Source organism: Diorhabda sublineata, chromosome 3, assembly GCF_026230105.1.
Source record: "Diorhabda sublineata isolate icDioSubl1.1 chromosome 3, icDioSubl1.1, whole genome shotgun sequence".
Classification (NCBI taxonomy): Eukaryota; Metazoa; Arthropoda; class Insecta; order Coleoptera; family Chrysomelidae; genus Diorhabda; species Diorhabda sublineata.
In genome coordinates this window covers 27,249,841-27,273,229 of record NC_079476.1, presented here as the reverse complement: position 1 = coordinate 27,273,229, position 23,389 = coordinate 27,249,841, and the positions used below count along the sequence as shown (strand labels likewise).

The 23,389-nt window shown below is 34.0% G+C and overlaps 1 protein-coding gene across 1 annotated transcript; it reads left to right on the top strand.

Moving 5' to 3' along the window:
• The first annotated feature begins 340 nt into the window (after positions 1-340).
• On the top strand, positions 341-23,354 carry LOC130441373 (LIM/homeobox protein Lhx9-like). The gene is made up of 5 exons (XM_056775026.1): positions 341-560; positions 10,040-10,334; positions 13,030-13,203; positions 13,266-13,462; positions 21,838-23,354. The coding sequence occupies exons 2-5, from the start codon at positions 10,090-10,092 to the stop codon at positions 22,290-22,292; spliced, it is 1,071 nt and encodes a 356-aa protein (XP_056631004.1). The 5' UTR covers positions 341-560; positions 10,040-10,089; the 3' UTR covers positions 22,293-23,354.
• The last annotated feature ends 35 nt before the right edge of the window (positions 23,355-23,389 follow it).

Here is a 23,389-nt window from a genome sequence, read left to right as displayed (position 1 = left end):
TTATGTAAAACCACCCTCTATGAATCACCCTGACCCACATTCCTAATTATCTACATTAAATACTATATATACCTTTCAAAGCCATGAATGAAAACCTCCACAATCTCTCTTCAACGACCTACTCGGAATAAACAAGAAAAATCTGATGACAAAAGTAACAGTTTTTCTACAAATGTCAGCGGCAGATACTATAAAGTAGGCGTTGATCGTATTTGGAGGGGCGATTGTGGACGTTTCGACTGATTGGACGGATAGTGAACATCGCTACATAGAATAGGAGTGGCGCCAGCTTTTGTGGGGCTGACAAGGTGTGGCTTGTGCAGCATCCCTATGTGATGATACACGGGGCTCTTAGATGCGACGGTAAAGTACAAACGGACGCCGTTCAAAGCTTATATTCAGACGGAAGATTTTTCAGGGGTTTATTCAGAGGGTTTTTGGGTAACGTAAAGTGGCACGCGAAAAGTTGTTTTTCGAAACATTCATCAAAAAATATAGCCAAGAACGTTGTTGTTTTGTGATGTGATCGTAATAAGTGATTTATGGATCTGAATTGATTGGTAAATATTCTTTTCATTGATTTTTACGTATTAATCTGATATTTCTTTAAATCCATGTATAATAAACACCTTGAGATGTAGGAAAACTTGGAGTTGTTGGTCATTTTGCCAATTGGATATTATAGATAATAAACAAGAGTGTAATTTGAAAAATAATGAAAACCTGAAAACCTCAGTCATTTATTTCTGATAATAATCTAATAATTTGTTTTTACCAAAATCTTTTAATTTTTCTAATAATTTTTGCTATTTGATTTTTAATGTTTATTGTTTTTTATAGACAGTGGTATAAAGACGCAAATCATACTTTAAAAAGTGCGATTAAACGATTTGGACGGAAATAATACTTATAATAATAATAATAATAGAAACTTTTAAAAATATGTCAAAACTTCTACATATACACCAAAAAGCGGGTATTGAAGTGTGAACCTTTTTTGCAGAGTAGACACAACCCCAAACTATAAAGAGATATTTGAAGTGCATTCAAGTGTTTCTGTCGAAGAAGAGATTACCTACACTTGTCTATATTTTCGACAGGTACCTACTATAAAGCGAAATGTGAAAGAGAATTGCTTTTTCAGAAGATACGTTTATAAAAGAATTCTTTGTGTCTTTATGCCGTCAAAGAATTTATTTTTAGTCGAGAGTGTAAAGAAGGCGGCACATGGATATTTTTAACGTATGTTTATTTGATTTGTGACGTTCTTCCTAAATAAAACCTCACCTACTGTCAATTCCTCTTCTATTTTCATCTCCTCTAAAGCCATTTTGTCGAATGTTTCCTGAACACAGTCGAAAAAGTTATTGGGCGTAATCATATAGATCAGGGGTCTCCAAACTACGGCCCGAGGGCCACATCCGGTCCGCGGACAGATTTTGTCCGGCCCGCGGAGAGATAGCATACTTGAAAACTCCTTTTAGAATAAAATTCCAACAAAGATGAGTCTTGATATTTGTTCATAATTATATCACTGCACTGTAGATCAATCATTTCCATTTGAAGTTCCGGGGCTAGGGTTTCAATGTCAGTATCAAAATTATTTTGAAAAATCTTATTTGATTCGCAATGGCATCAAAGTCCGAGAAACGAGTATCAAAATTTATTTTCAAAGCACTCAAAGTTTCGATTGCAAAATCGATAGGAAACTCAGTCTCAGTGGTGTGAATATTTCACATGTTTTAAAATGTGAAAAACATTTACTTCGTAGTTGTGATTGAAACAGTATCGATTTCTTCCGGAATGATTTGATATTAGTGTATAAATCAGGAAGATCCTGGTTTTCTCCTTGCAATCTCAAATTCAGTTCGTTCACATGTTTCGTCAAATCAACATAGAATGCTAACTTTTAAAGCCATGCTTTGTTTTGTAATTCAGTAAGAAGGCGATGCTTTTCATTCAAAAAAATTTCGATCACTGCTCGAAGTTCAAAAAAGCGCTGAAGGACTTTCCCACAACTAAGCCAACGTACGGCAGTATGATAAGGTAAGTCATTTTCTCGAATCTCTTCAATAAATTGTCGGAATTGTCGGTGATTCAGCCCCAAAAGATCTGAAAAAATTAACAGTTGATATGACTGGTTTCAGAACTTCACACATATCCAAACATTTTCCGCACAAAGCCTGTTGATGAATGATTCAATGTAAGACTAATGGTTTTGAACCACCGTCATTTTCTACAGCCTTTGACACAAGAGCGACCACTCCTTTATCTTTACCACTCATGTTTTTGCCTCCATCAGTTGTAATACATTTCAAGTTTTTCCATCGAAGGTTCTTTTGATTAATGGCCATTTCAACTCCTTTAAAAATATCTGTACCAGTAGTTGTGCCATGAATACTATACATTCATGCACTTCATAGCTTTTATCTACTCTTCTTCTTCTTCTTCCTGCTGTGTATAGGCATCATTGCCTGTTTTTGTTCACATCATTGCCTCAGCTCAGTCACCTGGGAGGTTGTCACTCCATCTTTTCCTAGGTCTTCCAAGGCATCTTTGTCCTGCTGGTGATTTGTCCCTCGATATTTTCACAATTCGTTCTTCCGTCATGCGGTCAATGTGCTCATTCCGTTTTATCTTTCTATCCAGTACCCAGTCATTGATGTTATCTATCCCGCATGTTCGTCTTATGTTTTCACTTCTTTCTCTATTCTCTAGTGTTCTTCCCGCTATTATTCGAACTATTTTCATTTCTGTAGTCTCCAATATCCGTTTCGTTTTAGAGGTCTCAGGTCGGGTCTCTGTTGCATAGGATAATATAGGTCTGATTGCGGTCTTATATATGCGGGCTTTTGCTTCAGTTCGAATGTATTTATTTCGCCAGATTGTGTCATTTAGGTATGCTGCTGCTCTTGAGGCTCTTGTAGCTTGGTTTCTTATTTCCGTCTCCACGTCCCCGTGTCCAGATATTTCGGTTCCCAGATATTTAAATTTCATTTCCTGGTGTATTATTTTGTTATCCACCACAAGCTTACATCTGATCGGTGTCTTGGAAGTAACCATAGACCCACAAATGTTATCAACTCCTCGAATATAAATCAACACCTGAGCAGTATCTGACTCATCCGAGGCCAAAGAAAACCACTTAAGATGTCCATTTTTGTCGAACAGTTGAGAGGATATATTTCGAGCCACAGAGTTTGCAGACATACTGACAGTTTTTAATAAATTTACCGTTTCAGGGCACATTTCTTCGGCTACTGTAATTATACATTCTTTGATCATTTCTCCATCGGTGAATGGTTTTCCACGTTTTGCAATTTCAAGAGCCACACGAAAGCTGGCACGAGTTGCAGCTTCTTGTTCAGTTTTGAGTTTTGTAAATGAAGATTGCTGCGCTTTCAATCCGCGCTTCATAGCTTAGAATTTTTCTGTGCGCAAACTTCCTGTATATTTTGAGTAATTTTGAAAATGTTTTGTTTCATAATGACGTTTAATGTTATATTCTTTGAGAACAGCTATGCTTTCATTGCGAATCAAACATAGCGCTTTGTTATTGGACTCAATTACGAAATACTGAATGTTCCACTGAATTTTGAATTTTCTGCATTCACTATCAATTTTTCGCTTCTTTTCCATACTATTAAATCACACACAAAAGCAACAATTCAAATCAAAATACTGTTACAAAGATTTCTTAAACTTAAACATGTTTTAAGGAGGTACGCACTATTTTATTTCACAACAGTGTCATAGCAACTGACTTGTGGTTGCTCCACTAGCCTTCTTATATATTCCAATTACTGCCATTTAGAAGTGAGTGGAAGACACCAGAACTTTCTCGAACCAACGAGATTATTCTGTACATGCTATTAGCGCCATCTGTTAGCGTTGTGTCCAACAGATGTCATGTCACGTTACTCCTCATGTCTCGTACTCTACGACTACTCTAAAAATTACAGATAATGACAGTAAAATTAATAATATGCAGTGTTGCCGATTTGCAGCCTTTTCTAAACGTTGCGTACTTTTTCGGAGTTTTTTTCCATCAGTGGACTATTTCACTTTTTACCACCGGCAACAATGATAATATGGTTCTGGCCCTCGGAACTTACTGGAGTAATCAGTATGTCCCTAAGGCTGGAAAGTTTGGAGACCCCTGATAAAGACAAATACAAGCTACAAAACTCCTCATCATTCAACCCAAATTTGTGCAGAGCTTCTTTCACAATGGCTTCCATCCATTATGCTCTTCGCATTCTTAGTAATGTCTAAAGACCCGGAAGTGGCATGGAACAAAATCTGTTAAGTAAGTCGGATGTTAACAGAAAGTCTTTTATTAATCACCACTTCACAAATCGACGCATTACCATGATGAGAAAGCTACACCACATCGTAAAGTTCACGGTACGAACTTTAATGGCATTATGTACCTACATGTAATCAAAGAAAAAAAGGCGATGACCTTCATTTTCGACCTTTTAGGTCAAGTTGTTTTTCCATTCAGAACCCAGGATGATAACTTTTATTTGTGTTTTTTGACATCTATTTCAGCTTTAACCAATTTGTTTAAGATTTCATAGATGCTACAAACACGATATCATTGAAGCAGGACGATTTAAACCAGAACATAGCTCATAGCTTCAATACACGATACTGTGTACTAGTTGATATAAGTTGATGCAAAATTATTGTAGCTTTTCGTCGTTCCCACTCCTTTTTTTCCCTGATATGCCTTCCATTCCATGTTATGTCTATTCTTACCAGTTTCCATAGTTATAACTAGTATTATGACCACTCTGTAGAAGTTTATGAAGCCCCTTCTTCTAATAGCTTTTGAAATTGTCTCTAATTTTATCTTTTTTAGTTTTTTATATTATTCATTACTCAAAAATGTAGAAGTTTTTCTCTATTATATCTTTAACTATTTATTATAAAATTAGTTTGGAGACAAAAATAATCACTTGAAGTCTAAAACATTGAATAGACTCCGTTTTATGTAGTCAAAGAACATAAAATGCACTCTGTTAATTTGTTAATTGCTAATTGTAGTTTGCACTTGTCTGTTAAATTTATTGAGTTGCAACAATACTCGGCGGCCTGTCATGGTATGTTTCACTTTTAACTTTATAACCCATAACAACTGATAAACACCTACCAAATGACAATTTTAATGATTATTTAAATTTAATGCTCTGCTACTGGTACTTAAATGTACGTAAGAAGTTTAATTTAAACAAAAGTCCTTGTTTTGGCATAATAAATTAATAGTTTTGTGTTTTTTATATCTTTTGACCGAAAAATAAACAGTAATTTATTTTTTATCACCAATGAGAAAACACGATAATTGTTCTACATTTCTCACTTTAAACGTAAATGAATAGGATTTCAAAAAGTCCCTTAGTTACGATTAAATAACATTAAAAATCTTATATGTACTACTCAATGAAAAATTGAAGCTTTTGACATAAATTTTCAATCCCATAATTAGAGCTGAGTATTTTACAATTCAGTAGAAAACCAAAGAAATGATAATAGTGTCGATACCATTAAACCCCCGAGGAAATAAAATCCTCCAGGCCAATAGACCTACTACCTGTAATGTCCAAACTTTTTTATTTTAACTTTAGACTCTATTAATGCAGGTGAACCTCAAAGAAGTCCAATATCTTCTCTACACAGTGGATTTATCAACTTTCCAAAAACTATGTGTAAAATTTCATTACATTTCGATAAGTCAAAAAAAACTGACAGCCATTTAAATGAAGATACTTTTGTTAGTTTCAAAACAATTTCGTGTGATAATTTATCATTGCTTCTTGATGAAAAAAAAAATACTGTACAAACTCAGCAATGGCTTCAAAAGTGTTATACGGACTCTGCTCCATAGAAAAAAACTATTTGTAATTGGTTTGCTGAATTTAAACGTGGTCGTACAGACACCAATGATGGTGAACGTTTTGGTTGTCCAATTGACGTGGTTACTCCAGAAAACATCGACAAAGTCCACAAATTATTATATCTAATCGTAAATTGGAATTGCGTGAGATAGCTGAGGTCGAAAAGACATCAGAAGGCAGTTTCTTTACAATTATTCATGAGCATTTGACCATGAGGAAACTTCTTTCAAAGTTGATTCACAGTCGATCAAAAACAACAACGCATTGATGATTCAGAGCACTGTGTTACCATGTCTCCACGTAATAACTCAGATTTTTTGCGTCGATATGTGACAATACGATGAAACGTGGATCCATCTGAGCGGACTGCAGTCAATGAACCACGTCCGAAGCTTCCAAAGGTACAACAGTCAACTGGGAAGGTTATGACTTCAGTATTTTGAGATGCGCATGGAATATTCTTCATCGATTATCTCAAAAAAGGAGAAACAATCAATAGCTAATACTATATTCTATTTCTACCGATTCACAGTAGTTTAAAGTGTAATACTTCATTGTATTACACTTGGGCAATATTACAAATCTGGTCGGATTATATCGCCCACAGTAAAAATCTTCAAACTTAAAGAATATTGATGTCGTTTTAATTTATTTAAGATGAGTTTACAAAATATTAAACTAGTTCTAATTCATAAAAAAAGTAAAATATAAAGAGGAAACATTCAACAGCATTGGAACTCTTCATCGTCGTTAGGCTGAAGACCAACGCATTCCTCGTGATACCAAGTAAAACATTTTGAACACATTCGCATATAAAGTTGGTCTTCTGTTTCACAAGCTGCATATAACCATGACTCCTGTGTAGCTTGATTACACGTGGACTGTGGGATCGAAATTCCTTGTTTGGAAGTTGACGGAACTGAAAGTTTCGAAGCTAGATATTCCTTAGCTGCTTGGCCATGTCCCTCCATGAAAAGGCTTTTTGTTACTTGCTGCGCTTTATAATTTAACGCATTTCGCCCAACCCTAGTCTCTCCAACATTCTTTCCTTCGCTAGGGGTCGGAAGTATTTCCTGAAGAGACGTATTCATTGTATTAGTTGGAGAAGATTGTTGAGAAATTGGTTTGCTTCTTCTAATTAAAGTCGCCAGTGGGACATTTTCATCGTCTGAACTCGGAAGACTTTCATTTATTTCATGGGGCAAGGGTCCTTGTGTTACTAAGGAAGGTGGGAATGCGGCATCAGGTACTGCGTCAGGATTTAGAGGAAACAATCCTGTAGCTCTAAATCCGCTCAAAAAATTTTCCGGCGACATACACTTGGGCCAAACACGGGAAAATATTATGTTGATCTACTCTTGTTCAGGCTCCTTTGTGGGAAGGTATCCCAGTATCTCAAAAGTTCCTTATCCCAGTTTGCTTCAAAAGAGCGAAATACAGCCTTATCCAATTGCTGGAGCTCGTGCGTTGTATTTGAATTCAAACAGAATAAAGTGATACCAAGAGACTCTGCTGTTTCAGCAATGGTAAAATCTAAATGGATTGTAGCTCCACCAAAAACAAGCAGTGTAGACCCGTTCGATTTATACTGAGTAAAATGTCTTAGAAAGTCATTGATGAGGTGTGTCGTCATAGAGCCTTTAGGTTCCATTTTTACCAGAGTTCCATGAGGCAAATTATCGCAAATTTCCGGTTTTAAGCGTTTTCCTCGAAGCAATATCATAGGTGGAATGGAGTTGCCCCTAGCATTACAACAAGCTACGATGGTTACATTTTCGGCGTGTTCAGGCGCAACCATATGAACCCGCCGTACTCCTCTCTCGGACAGAACGCATTGTTGATGGTATATGGTGAGGCGGCCGCCTTTCTCGTCCATCTTGTATATATTCTGGGGTTTATCCTTAATATTGAATGTTGTCATAAGCTCGGTTATCTTGGTGAAGTAGTCGCTCACAACTGCCTTGTTAAGTTTCTGAGCACGGGCAGGATTCATGGGCTGTGCCTTGCGAACGGACAAATCGTCATTTCTTTTTAAAAACAAAGCAAGTCAGTCTTTTCCAGCAAGCTGTTTTTCTTTATTAAAGTTATTGGAAATGTGGTTGATATCACAATATGGAAACATTTGATGTCGCCCAAGTTTGGGAGTGAGAGGCAATCTAATTTGAGAGTATCGCTTAATCCGTTGCACAAAATTTTTCTCCTGTTCCCGATTCAATATACTTGGACGACCCAGTTTCTTTTCTGACAAGCCTTGAACTAAATATCGCCGTAACTTGCGCCTTGGTACCTCGAATTTAGAACATACATTTCTTTGAGATTCTCCGCTTCTGATTGCTGTTACTGCTTGTTCAAGTTGGTCTTGAGCCCAATGCTTGCGCAGGTTTTTGCAAATGTTCCCCATCTCAAATCTAAAGCAAACAAAAGAAATAGATAACAGTTTTAAGGTAATTCCACTGGCGGATTATATAACCCATTGGTTATATAGCCCCTGGACCATATAACCCATCACATCGTCAGGCCATATTAACCTAAAGTACATCCAGACAACACAATGGGTAAAAACAACACTTAATAAACATTCTATGCATAGCTACTTCACTACGTACACTTACCTCTCTTAATTGGGTACGGCGTTCACGTTGATTCTTACAGAAAAACGTGCTTAAGAAATTAGCGGAAAACTTATACCAGCATGTGCTTAGCGCGGCAGATATTATAATGGTGTGCGGAGGGGCATATTGGGCAGTTGCCTACTGATGTCAGACTGCGAATAAATACTTTTTGTGCTAGCAATTTTGGGCCATATTACCCGCTGGGCCATATTCACCTCCACTACCTTAGCTGTTGGATCGTTTGAATGCAAAAATCAAGGAATAGCCGCCTCATATGTTGAAGAAGAAACCACTGTTTCGCCAAGACAATGCACCGATGGTTGAATTGAACGAATTACACTTCGAATTGCTTACTCATCCAGATCTGGTCCACAGTGAGTACTGGCTATTCGCTAATCTCAAAAAATCCTCGCCGGTTAGAAACTCAATTCAAGTGAAGAAGCAACTGCTGAAACAGAAGCCTATTTTGAGGCAAAAGACAAATCGTTTTACGAGCACGGTATTGAGAAATTAGAGAATCGTTGGAATGATTGTATTTCTCTTGAAGGAGATTACATTGAGAATAAACTCAATTTTTGGCAAAAAAAATGTGTTTTTTTAGTTAGTCACACGACTTATCGAGTGATGTGTTACACACGAAATATGAAATGACATTAACTGCAATCAAGATTACTCTAGATAGAGTCTTGGCTGAATAAATAGCGATTCTGATCGAATAAAAACACTATTTTAAGATACTCTGAATTATTCCTTAATAAGATTATTTAGGATATGTCAAATAGCAAGAGAAGATATTAAACAAAAATAAGTATAACTTTCTGTACGATGTTAAAAGCCCATCCTATACACGCTCGCTCTATCTCGTACTTATCGTTACAAAACTGTTGCTCAATAATCCCAATGGAGTTTACTATGAACCTGATTAATGAACCACTCTGTATACTACAATTAGTCATAGTTATAATAACTAATAGCCATTTACGTGGAAAGAAACTGGGTCAGTTTTCATCAGTGGCATGGCATGAAAAGGATTTTCAACAGTCAATCAAGAATCTAGGGTAGATCCCAATTCTCGAAAGGTTTTAGGTTTATTAAATTATTTACTCCTTTTTATAGTTTTAGAGGGTGAAATTGCGAGTTTCTTAGAATAATCTGATAGTCAAACTTTGATCTAGACAGATCTTCATCCTATTTTTAGTATATCGTTTTTAGAGCAAATCTAATCCACCAACTTTCCTTAATTAATGATAACAGAAATGCCGATCAATTTTCTCATCAAAATATTAATCTTTTTCATATATTTCACGTTTTTGTTTATCAATGAGTCCTCTACATGAAATTCTTCATATGTTTCTCATCAAAATATAAAATCTCCTGTTGCATCTTATTCATGCTACACCATTGGCGCCATTAAACCAGATAGAATCAAACGGCGCTTCTTCGGGCGCCTTCATCATATACTTTTCTCGCCAGCCAGTCACCAAACGGTCAATATATTCGTCTTTAATAATTTTTTTTATTTTTCAGAACTACTACAAGTACCGTATCCGCCGTATAAAGACCAGGCAGTAGTGCTGATGATGTTGAAGGAGCGAGATAACGCGTCATCTCCCTGTTCGAGTCTAGGAGGTTCCTCCGGGATGGAAGTATCTTCGTGTTCGGGATGTGGAGAGAGAATCCACGATAGGTACTATCTGTTGGCTGTTGATAGACAATGGCACGCGTCTTGTTTGAAATGTTGCGAATGTAAATTACCTTTGGATTCGGATCTGACTTGTTTCGCTCGAGACGGGAATATTTATTGCAAAGAAGATTATTATAGGTAAGTAAGTGCACTAATTATCATAATTTACCAATTTTTTCCCTCTCGAATTATTATTAGTCGACGTACAAAATATTATGACAAGAATAGAGATAAAGGTTTCAAAAATAACAAAATTTTATCGCTCTATCAATCACGACATGTCCGATTCGTTCCCATCAAAATCATATCTCGACAAATCGAACAAACATTCCCGAGTCTTTATTAACAGCCCTTCATCGACACGCAGACAGTTTGCCATCGTTATTAAATATATATTTTTTTTTGAATTGACAGTTTTGTCATTTATGAAACGATTTTATGATAATTTTTTCTTACAAAGAAATATATCAAAAAGTTGTTTCACATAAATATAGAAAATACTATCCGTATATCGCTTAAACCTTCTTAGTCATTTTATATTTTAACAAAGAAACTTTTTTTTCCTAGATACCTCTTAGCTCTAATTCCGACAATACTATTTAGTGCCCATTTATAAAAAGAGACTTTATTACCTTTTCACAAGTAAAAGACCATTTTTGGGTTTCTCTTTGGGTAGGTATGCATCTCCTTAAGTGGAATCGAAGTTTAATTGCCTTCAAATTACGTCAGTAAAAAATAAATACGTCCCCTTTTAGACTAGAAACATATGACGCTACCAAAATATTGCCCTTTTGACATGAATGGAAAAATGAAAAAAATTAATAGATACATTGCTATAAACAAACATATTGTCATATATTATATTTCAGTAAGCTCGGAATCTCTATATCAGCATGGTTTTCATTCATTTTTCAAAATTCTACAATAGGAACATCATTCGGTTAATTTTTTAACAAAATTATGGTACTTAGCACAACAATAATAACTAATTACGAAACTAATAGAATTGCGCAGTTTAAACGAATTTTATTTTGATTCTAAAATGTTTTCTAAGGTTAATTTTTATCAAAACTAATTTGCGAGAGTAGTCCATAAATTTTTATTTGAATTGTAAACTGTTCTTGATTGAAATATTTCACACTAAACCAAATTGAATAGAACGATCTTATAAAAAAACTTGTTTCCGATGTCAAACATATCAATATCTATTTTTTTGTTTTGTCTATCTAACAGGCGGAATTCAAATAATTATTATTTACATTACATCACTTTCAACGTGTACATTCACAAGCCTTTGATAAATATTGATATGGGGTGTTATGATGGATTTACACCGACAGAATAATAATATTTTCATTCGGGGAAATGATGTTATTATTTCACACAACTCCTATGTTTGTGTTAAGATATTAAACGTCTACTAAATGTAGAATACATTTAATGCAATCATTTTTAAAAAATGAGGTGGTGAGACTAATAAATAACAATTTCTACACGGTAATTATTTTGAATTATAAGTTAAACATAACTTGGAATAATTGGAAGATCAGAATTGCTGTTATGGAGTTATAGGAAGTTCCCAGTATATATTAATTCACTACTATGAAGATTGAATTCATTATCAACGTCTAATGCTCACATTTCCATAGCTAATATCGTCTCTCTTCAAAACATTTTGTATCTTGTTTATGCCCTTTCTTATTCTTAATTCTTAAAACAGCTCAACAGGCCTTATAGGCACAAAGCTTAGAGTCGCTCTACTGTCTTTTGTTCAGGACTGCTTCACGCCAGTTCTTCATTCCGATTCTTTCTAGATCTCCATTTTTTTCGCACCTATTCTTCTAAAGTAGGATTTTTTCACACTGCTATCTTCATCCTTTCTGGTTAGTCTTTTTGATCTCACCACGCACACTATCTCGGCTTGACCATACAGTAGTTTGATTTCTGTATTGGTTCGTTTGTATCCACGAACGTTCTGTTCCCTCTCGGCGGTATTTTATCGATTTCTCTGGTTCCATCTCCTTCGTTTGTCACTGTCACTGTCACAAGTATTCGAACTTCTGGATTCTATCAAATCTATACTCCCTGTTTTGCGTAAAAAACTGTGTAATTACGCCACATAAATGGGAGGCATAATTTTTAACTATAAATTCTATAAAACATCAACAACAACAGCAAAATTTCTTTATTTTAATGAAAAAATCCTGTATATTATCAAGTATCTGGATAGAGCTACTCATAGGGATTCAACATAGAGTTTTGGTACTTTGTATTAACTGTTTTATGAGATTAAAAAACAATAAGCGATCTTTATACCTAAATATTGAAATTTTTAGTTTATTAGATCTTCATTTGAAACCAATTCGGTAACAACAACATCCAAAATATAAGAAATCGGCAGGTAGTAAAACATAACTAGAAAAAAATTAATCACATCCAATTAAATTTAGAGTATAAACACATCTTTCAAAAGCGCGCCCTCTGTCGAAAGTTTCCCGTAAGAATTTTAATGAACCCCTCAAGAATTTGTTCTCATTAAAAACGTTGCGTAAGATCCTAAAGAATTCAGAAGTTTTATGTAAAACTAAAATAAAATGAAGAAAAAAACGTTGTCAATGGAAAAGTGTGGTCGAAGTCAGGATTTACTACCGAAACTTTTAGATGAATGACACTTTTCGGCCAGTAGAATTTTAAAACAAAGAATATCGATTCTGCTAATTGGATCCAAGATTTGTTATAAAACAACCAGAAACGTAACTAATTTCATTTCTATACAGGATGTCCCGACAATAATTGATAATATTCCTGTTTACAATATTATTTTTTGTTACAGAATGTTCGCTGTGACGAGATGCGGAAGATGTCACGCTGGTATATCAGCCAACGAACTAGTAATGAGAGCACGTGACCTGGTCTATCATCTACATTGTTTTTCTTGTGTTTCCTGTGGAGTTCCATTATCGAAAGGTGACCATTTCGGTATGCGGGAAGGTTTAATATATTGCAGGTACAATGCTAAATATAATTTTTATAAAAAAAATAAATGATTCGTTTCGTTTTGTTCCATAGGCCGCATTACGAAATCATAGATTTTTGTGATCCCATGGACGTGATGTACAACGGAGGAGTGTCACCAGGATATTACCCTTCAAGTACACCACCTCAACAAACCAAAGGAAGACCGAGGAAAAAGAGGATAATAGCCGAAGATGAAAGCTCTTGTGGGGAAATACCAGTAACGATGAGAATGGCTGCTGCAACGTTGGGTAAGTAGAAAACTATTTTATCGAATTGTTTGATGTTATAAGTATTGTATACGAGTGGCCGTACATACATTTCTAATTCTACGTAGGGTATTTTATTCGTATTGGGGAGGTATAATGGGAAACGGTAAAACTTGAATTTATTGTTTGGTAATCCATATAAATGGGCGAAAGAGAGGGGTAAAAACAAATACAAAGTACAAAAACAATGAATGACAAAAAAAGAGTGATTAGTATGAACGTTTCGAGTATTGACAATAATAAGTTATTTATGTTTAACAAACTGTTACATGTACAGGGGATAATTTTCGGTTCAATACTCATTCATAGTTATTATGTGATTCTGTATTACAATGTTTAAATGCGACAAAAATATCTATCTATATCTATAATATAGAGGTTGTCTCTCAAATAATGTTTTCCCTGTTCACTTTGTCTATTAAATAATCATTCAAAAAGGAATCGTTTTATATGGTTTTAAAACAAATATCTTTAAACCTTGCTGAAACCATTATTTACGCTTGGATGCAGATGAAACCTCATTAATCGCATGAACTGTCCACTATATACCTCGGCACTGACGGATCGGTTATCTGAAATGCTTTCGAAGTACACTAAACCTTCATAATTCCACCTCTCTTTCCTATAGATTCCGGCTGTCTAAAACCACTGGTTGCCCATGTTTGGGTTGTTTAGTTGAATTCATTTTTCATCACTAGTAAAACAATGAACTCAATAAAACAATCCTCTATCCGTAGAACAAGGCATTTTTCGAAAACTTTAACAACTTCCCCTGTATTTTCTCTCTCCTCTTGGAATTTGGTGTAGATGCGCAGACAGATATATAATTTAATTGTAGATTTTAATAAAACTATAAGGTCGTCAATATTAAGATTAGTTTTATAAAATATATTTCAATAAATTAAGTCCCTTTCTTATTTTTTCTTCTTAGCGAAATATATGGTTCAAAAGCTCAGTTGTTTTCTTGGACGAGCTTACCCCGCCGTTACTGGTTGTCAGATTTTTTTCCTCTCATCGTTTCAACTGTTGTTTATATATTTAATTAATTATTATAGCTATAATACTCATTATTAATTGTTCTATTCTGACTAATCATTTTCATCAACCATTATTTGTTGAAAATCGTGAGCGTTTTTAGACAAATTACAGGTTTTTATTCATATATTATCCTAAAGTTCACACCTCTTTTTGATCAGATGTAGGTACTGCGCTTTATTTTTTCCGTATCCAAATACTTTTTTGTGCAAGCCAAGGAAAAGATGTTTTCAGTCAATTAGTATCGATCTCTTTTTCGAATAATTATATCGGCGATGGTAATAATATTTGTGATGAATGTTAGCACTCGAGCACGTCTCCAGGGGTTGTTAGCAAACTACTCGCGTACTTCACGTCCTTAGCCCGCGTGAGAGACTTCAAACCCTGCACCCGACGTCGTTCGAGAAGAGCACTTCAGAATGACGCTCGTATGCATTTTTGAATAAATATAATTATAACGCGCCTTATATGTTGAACAAAAAAAATTATCTTAGTGTTTAGTTAGGGAATACGAAATAAGAATAAATTTAGGATTTGACCGTGAGGAATAATAAAAAAAAAATTATTTTGTTTTATACCCAAAACGAGTCTTGGAAGGACCAAACAACGGCCTATCATCGACCACATATCGAATTGGTATCGCGAAGGTTATTTATGGTTTCACTTAAACGGTGGGTGGCCCGGTGTTGGGTACGGTGACAGATGAAAAGTATCCCGAGATCGAGGATTGGATAACTAGAATCCGGTAGCCAATTGGGCGGATGCGATGGCCGGTATTAAATATTTATATTCTTGGAAAGATCTATCTTCTAGAAATTCTCATTTGGAATAAATCGATGCATTTCGTATACTTATAATGAAATTTAGTCGTATACGATTCCAGTTCATATATAGCATAACATTTTCCTCCATATTTTCTCCAAAATATCTCTTTACATGAAGAAAAATTGTTCTACACACAGTTCAAACTAGGAAATTTTTTATAGGAAGAAGGCTTAAGGGAGTTGTTCTGGGGTTGTAGAGGTCTGAACATTAATAGGAAAAGCGAACTATCATTGGTCAGAACAAGAAGAAAAGACAGTTCTAGCTTAAGTAAAAACGTTTCTTCGTGGTTCGGGTTTGCTTTTTTTATATATAAAATGTTTTTTGATTTAATTTTGATCCGGTTCACCAGGTTACAGGGAAACCGCAGAAAACCTGCTATACCGACGATCGAAGAAGTGTCTGTAGTAGAGTTTCATCTGATAGATATGGGAAATTGTCTAGAAAGTTAAATTAGTTTTCAGGGAAGTCTTCGTATGCTGTTGCTAACAACCAAAGGGATGGATAGGGGGAGGATATTGATGAGCCACGGGGTAAGAAGGGTTTTTTGGTAGCGGAATTGTTTGATTCGATGGTACAAATCACACAGCGGGTTTTGGAGGTCATTTAGACGTCTTTATACAGCTGGTTCTATGTATTGTTAATCACTCTACTTGAATGTATTCAAAACACCTTGTATATATGTACTAATATTTACTGTATTTTTAAAAATTCCTATCTCTTATTAATAGAAAGTTTTGAATATAATTTCTTAGCTTTATTTTTAAATTGTCACTAAACTAAATTTCCCCCATGAAAAAAAGTAAAAATATCTCTGGTTATCCGAAGATCTAAAGTCAATTAATAGTTTACACAACATTGAAATTGTCCATCAAGAATATCTTATCTAAAAACGCATCGACTAGCTTCTAAAGAGTTTTGAGCAGGTGCTCCAAATTATTTCAACGAATAGTCTCTTGGTTCTATACATTCTATATCTGCGCACCAAATCTCAACTATACACATTTATATCCGGTTATAAAGTCCGTTATATAGGGTAGTCAACCTCAAAAAATATTAATATGAATATGAAAAAAATCTAAACAGAATATCATTTTGTTTTTCTGTCCACCGAGTATAAAATATCTCATTATTTTCGATACGTTTTTCGACATTTCATTCATGGTATCTTCCCATTGTTTATTATAATCTAGATGGTTATTAAAGATACATACGGATTTATTTAATTTGGATGAAATATTTAACATTAATAACAATAATTAAGATAATGAAATTTGATGAAATAAAACCTACCGTTGAAGACATTGGCGGAGAACGGAAACTTCTCGGAGATACAATTATCATAAATATTTGAATCAATTTCTATCTATTAATATATATTCGGATTTTAATGAATTTATTAAAATCATCGTTTAAATATGAACATTTAGTATAATTAGAGTTATGATTATAGGCAATCATATGTTGTTTTAAAACGAAATTGTAGTCTTCAGGTTTAATCTCAACGTAGAATCTTTAATTTTATAGATGTAAACAAGATGATTATGATTTGTTTCAATTAAGCTTATTTGACCATTTAAATAATATTATCGATACAGAAGTTCTTTATCAACTCGTTACCAACGTTGACTATTGACAAAATTATTCTGCGTCTTCTCCCTAGTCTTCTCTTACCATCCACTTTGCCTTAGACAAGCAGCTCCAATGACGGTATTTGTCATGTCTTAGTATATGGCCAAAACACTTCCGTTTCCGTTTTATTATTATAAATACAACTTCCACATTACGAAAGCCTCGGTTATGGTCCTAACCTCTACAGCTTAGAACAAAATATGTAGCACCTAACTGGTCTTTGCTGATATACAGTTTCTTCATGTTGTTAAGCGCAGCTCGAGCTTTTTCTATCCGTGATCATATTCTCATGCCTAGTACCATTTCGCGTGTACTGTGGTTCCGAGGTCTCTACGAGGTCTTGATGTCTTGACAGTTTATCGTTAGACCCACTGAAGGATGTTGATATCTAATGTTGCTGATTGTTTCTCCGTTGATTTTGATTCCATCTGATAGCTCTACGAGTGGTTTTCTAAATATATCTTCTAAGTAAATATTGAATAGGAGAGATGACAGATTGCAGGCCCGAATCACTTCTCTCTTGACAGTACTTTATCTACTTTTTTCTTGCATTTTGACTTCAGAATCTCGATAAGTTTTTCGTGTTTGACGTTACCGAAAGCCTTGGAGAAATCGATTGTACGTCTTTGTTCATATCTCTGCATCTCTGAATGAGAACCTGTAGGTTTAAGATGGCTTCTTTTGTATCCAGTGCGCTACGAAAACCAATTTATTGTGTTTTACAGAAACTATATGTTTCTATTTTTACGTATCTTTCTAGTATGTGTCTTTTGTGTAATTGTATTGTATCCCCACGCGCGCTACTGTCTTCTGTATAAAAGGGAAGTCGCCTTCAATTCCCAAAATAAAAGTTATCATAACGAAATAGATTACGAATGCAAACCCGTGAAATTAACTATAGTCGGAGATATATAACAATGCTTATGTTAAAATTTATTACGTTTTTATATCAATGCCGGCCATATTGATACCGGCGTTATTAAAATGAAAATGTTTAGATTTTTTTCGTAGATATGGAAATATAATTCATTCTAGCATGACTGATAAGTGCCGAAAAATGTTTAAGGTAATTGGCGCTTAATTTTTCATCAAAGTACGAATCAGTCAAGCGTGAAAGGACCCAAAATAACGTGAAACTTTCCAATTAAAAATCAAAAATTAAAAACGTGCTGCAAGACGACGAGACTAACATGAAGAATGATAGTGCTAACGGAAATACGTCATTCCGCTAATTAACAAATTTTATTGAAAAATCGCAGAAATTATGATGGAATCCTTAAAATATCCTGGCTCTAGGTTGTTTACAATTCCATCCTCTATCATTCAATTTATATGTGGTTCCGTTGTTTGTGTGTTTTTCCGAAGATCCGCCTAAAAACTTGATGTTTCTGGGCTTTTTTCTGATGTACAAGTCTGCTTGTTGCTTTATAAATCAATTTTTTCATTTAAAAAACTTTCCACAGTCTTACAAAGAAATTCTTCTGGACCAAAATTAGTATAACATCATTTATAAAATTGAAACTGGATCTATTCCTTCCAATTCTCGCGATATATACTACAAGAAAACAATTTAATGGAGACAATATAAAAAGAAATGAGAAAAATATATAATTTAACGAGTAAACATCTAATTAGTAGCACAATTTTTCGAATAACTGGGAAAGAAAATAAATCATAGATTTAATTGCAAGTACCCCTGTCAGGATGAATGTCGTGTATCAATCAATATCCTTCAGACATACGAACATCGGAGAGCGAAATATAGAAACAGCAGCTGCCCTTGATTTCCGCGGATACCGGTCTAACGTAGAGATGGGAGTCAAATTATTGAAGTAAAAAAGTCGTTACGATTCCAAAGGCTAAAATAATAGTTATTTATCGTAGGAATTGCCGTCGAACTCGTGAAAAAAAGTATTACTTTAATCACTTGTTGCATAAATAACTATTTTCTAAGTCCGTTATTCACGTTTTTTTTCATTCATTTGCATTCATAAAGAATGAATTTGAAGTGAACGCTTTCTTTCTAATATCAATTCGTTTCTCAGATAAACTGTCACGCTTTTTTATCTTGATATTCGTTCAAGAAAATCTGTTTAATTAAAAGGAGTGTAGTATTATTATTAGTGATAGAGAGTAATAGTGAAGAAAGTTCAAACTGCACACCAGAAGATGTTGTTAAATCGGCAACCGCAACGACTATGAATCTTCTCTCTCCCAATAACTATCACCCCATTAGTCTCACACCAATCATCTGTGAGATTATGGGATCTATAATTTCAGAATATGTCAGTGAATTTGTTTTGATCGAAAGAATAATACCTAAACAACAACATGGATATGTAAAAGGTAATGAATGGACAAAATCTTTAGACAAGAAAATCCCGACGGACATCATTTACCTAGATTTTGCAAAAGCGTTCGACCGAGTGCTAAAACGAAGATTACTGTATAAATTGGCATACGAGGTGATCTACTGGAGTGGATTGACTCATTCTTAACAAATAGAAAATTCTGTGTGAAAGTGGGAAATTGTTTTTCAGCTGAGAAACCCCTATTAAGCGGTATTCCGCAGGGATCTTTACTGGGTCCTCTCTTACTTATAATATACGCAAGTGACCTCCAATTTCATACTCAATGCAACAAAGTTTTCTATGCCGACGATTCGAAAATATACGCTGATTCATCTCTTCATATAAATCTTCAAGAGGACTTGGATTCGATCTCTAAGTGGTGCTTAGACTGGATGTTGTCTCTTAATGCAGATAAGTGTGTAGCTCTTTACTTAGGCCTTAAATGAAGTGAATGCTTATAACGAGCTCGGTGTTACAATTACTACGGATTTGAGTTGATCCGAACATATTATAAGTATTGCCAACAAAGCAAAAAGTAAGTTGTATCTCCTCCGCAAGTCTTTCGGAAGGATATCATTACATAATTCAACTCGTTTATATAAAACTTATATTCGCCCAATTATGGAGTATTGTGGAACTGTGGGGTGTCCGGAACTAGATCTTTTCGAAAAAGTTCAGCATCGATCAACCTGATTATCCCTCGGGCGCACAAGACCTAGTTATACAGAAAGACTAAATATAATGGATTTACCGACCTTTGAACAACGTCGTCTTCGTGGGGATATGATAATCATCTATCGCATTTTAAATTTCAATTATGGTAACTTAAGAAACATATTTAATGTGGACACTGATAATCGGTTTCGAGGACACAGATGGAAATTGAAAAAAGAAAAAATATTTATAAGAATGGACTGGATGCTTTTCTATTTTCTAGTTAAATCTTTTTTTTTCCCTTGTAATTTTCAAATTTCTAGCTAGGTACTTTAATTATTTTAATTTTATTGTAATAATAATAATAAATCCAGGGAACAGTATTTTAAAAAATTCTTTCATGGACTGGCGTACTAAAAAAGGCATAGACAGCTTCACAGAAAGAGTGTTGGTAGCTTACTTTGAAATTTAATCCAAAATGTGGAAGTCTTCAATACTTTTGTCGACTTATTCAAAACTAAAATACACCTTAATGGTAAATAACGACGTAGACATCAGTAAACACTCAAAAAATCTAAAACATTTGCCCGTGAAGAAATTAATAAGTTTCTGTTGCAAACTCCAGATGATCATTATCACATGCGTAAGGTATGACAGCAAAAAATTTTAATATAAGCTTAGATATTATATATAACATCTTTCAGGTTGCTTAATATTAGGAATCACATCTCTGCGGTGAGAGGAATTGTATAAAATAAAATGTAACGTTTTTAATAATACTGGAAATATTTTAATTATCATAGTACCTGATACAAAAACTCATATTCAACGTCGATTTACTGTTAAGATTAAACTTGGTATAAAAATTTATAAAAAATATAAAAACCAACGACCCACAAATGTCAAAACATATCATTTCTTTTTGCAGTAGAAAAATGGAAAATTCAAAATCCAAGTTGCAGTTATCAATACCTTTTCAAAAATTCCCTCGCTTATCCCAACATATTTGAATTTACCAAAAAACTACACTGGGTTCTTCGGCGTCTCTATTAGTGAATTTTGGTGTTGATATAATTCAACTAGAGAAACACGGTGGGTGGAAATCCAACACAGTTGCGGAGGGTTGCGTGAACGACTCAATAAAAACAAACAATAGACGATGTTATTTCTTTGAATTCGTTAAATTTTGTCAATTCAAGTACCAATATTAATGTAACTTCTTCTTCACTTCAAATTAATAATGCTCATAGCTGTACTTTTAATATTACTAATACAAAATAAACAAAATAAAGTTTTGTCGAATTCGTACGAACGTAGAAAAGTTTTTGTATGAAATTCGTGAGTAAAGTAAATTTTAAATCGATAAATAAATTCTATATCGTATTAATTTCATTTAAAATATATTTTTCATCGATTTTATTCTTAGTTTCCTTTATATTATGTCTCCAATGATTACTTAGCTTTTCGTTCTTATTAACTTATAACAAATCAATATAACGTTGCCATCTCTACTCTATACAGCGACAAAACTACTTTTTGCCGATTTTTACTACTTGAATCCTTTGATTGGTCAGGCGGTTGATAATGGGAATTTTACAGATGGAACTTTTTTTGTCGATGAATGGAAACAATTTGTTAGGCATTTAGATAACAGTTAATTGTTATGGCTGACTTGTAAGCATGTTTTCGGTAGGAATTCTTATTGAAAGTGGTACAGAACGTTTTTTAACGTACGTAATTGGAAATATAACGTTTTTTATTAAATTCAGATAATCATTGATATAAATTCATTGTATATACTTATCGAATGAAAAATGATTCTACTTTTTTTCGAATCCTCAATCATATTTTCATTTTTTTCAGAAATGCTTCAACAAGGAGACTTATCATCTTCATTAGAATCTTTGTCGTATGATTCATCCGTGACATCACCAGCCTCAAGTAACGGCCACCAGAGTCAAAGGACAAAAAGGATGAGGACGTCGTTCAAACACCATCAATTGAGAACAATGAAAACCTACTTTGCTATCAACCAAAATCCTGACGCTAAAGATCTAAAACAACTCGCGCAAAAAACGGGACTTTCAAAGAGAGTTTTACAAGTATGGTTTCAAAACGCGAGAGCGAAATGGCGAAGAAATCTGATGCGACAAGAAGGTACCAATAATAACAATGGACAAACGCAATGTCCAAACGGTCCTTCGTCATCTGGTTCGGGCGGAATGGATTCCAGCATGCCACACCAGAGTTTGGACGACCTCCATCACCACATACATTCCCAAAATTCACAAACTATTTCGTTTAGTGATATATATTAAATTAGTCGATTATATATTTATTTAAATAATTTAAAATTGTGGACAAGTAATGTTTGTGAGTCTGTTATTTAAAAAACCAGATACCAACAAAGTAATACGTTCGAAAGAAAAGTTAGATCAAACCCCAAGATTGACATTACGTCCAATATAGAAGAGTAGATGGAAGAAACAGTGAAAGAAGAATGTGCAGGAATATTGTAAGACATATTAGAAATGTTTAAAGGTTGAAGGTCAAATGTAACTGTAAATTCCACAAATATTACATCGACCATCTTCCTAATAAAACCAGAAACATATGTTGGAAGAATACCAACTGGGAAAAGTATTTATGAAGGAAAGGAAAAGAAACGTACATATACTATACACAATGATCGCTATTGTATATAGAAATAATATCAATAATTTGAGAACCCATAAAATGGAAACTGCAAAATTCAGATTAAAAGACAGAATCTAGATATATTCCAGAAAGAACTAAGGGATATAAATATGGTAGTAGTTGAGAAATTTTGTCTTATTTCTAAAACTTTACACTTTAGATTTTAGCGTATACACGAAATGTTCCTTTACAAATATAGTGATAATTTGTATGTTAGATTCTGAAATAATGGAACCTATTAATATCTTTGTTAAAGAAAATCTCATCAAGTGAACAATGATTTGATATTATGATACACGTGCATTCACAATTTCAATAATTAAAAAGAGAGTTGCAGGACTAAATAAAGAACTTGAACTACAGAAATCGAAATATTAGGAGATTTCAAATAAATTACCGGAAAATTTTCTTGTACATAAAAATATACGTGCAATTTGAAACATATTTTTTGGTGAAATATGTAAATATTTGTACTTTTAATGTTCATCCCAATCCAAAAGGATAATATTAAAGGAAAAAATTCGCTGTTGATTTTTTGTAGAACTATAATCATTATATAACTGTTACCATAAAATTATTTTCAAAAAAAATCATTTTGATAAAAGTGTAATGAATGAAAAATGGTTCAAAAACATCGACTTTACATTGTATAAAATGTATAGTAATAAATTTATTCATTTCTACACGTGTTTTTATTTTATTAATTCACCCCAATCAT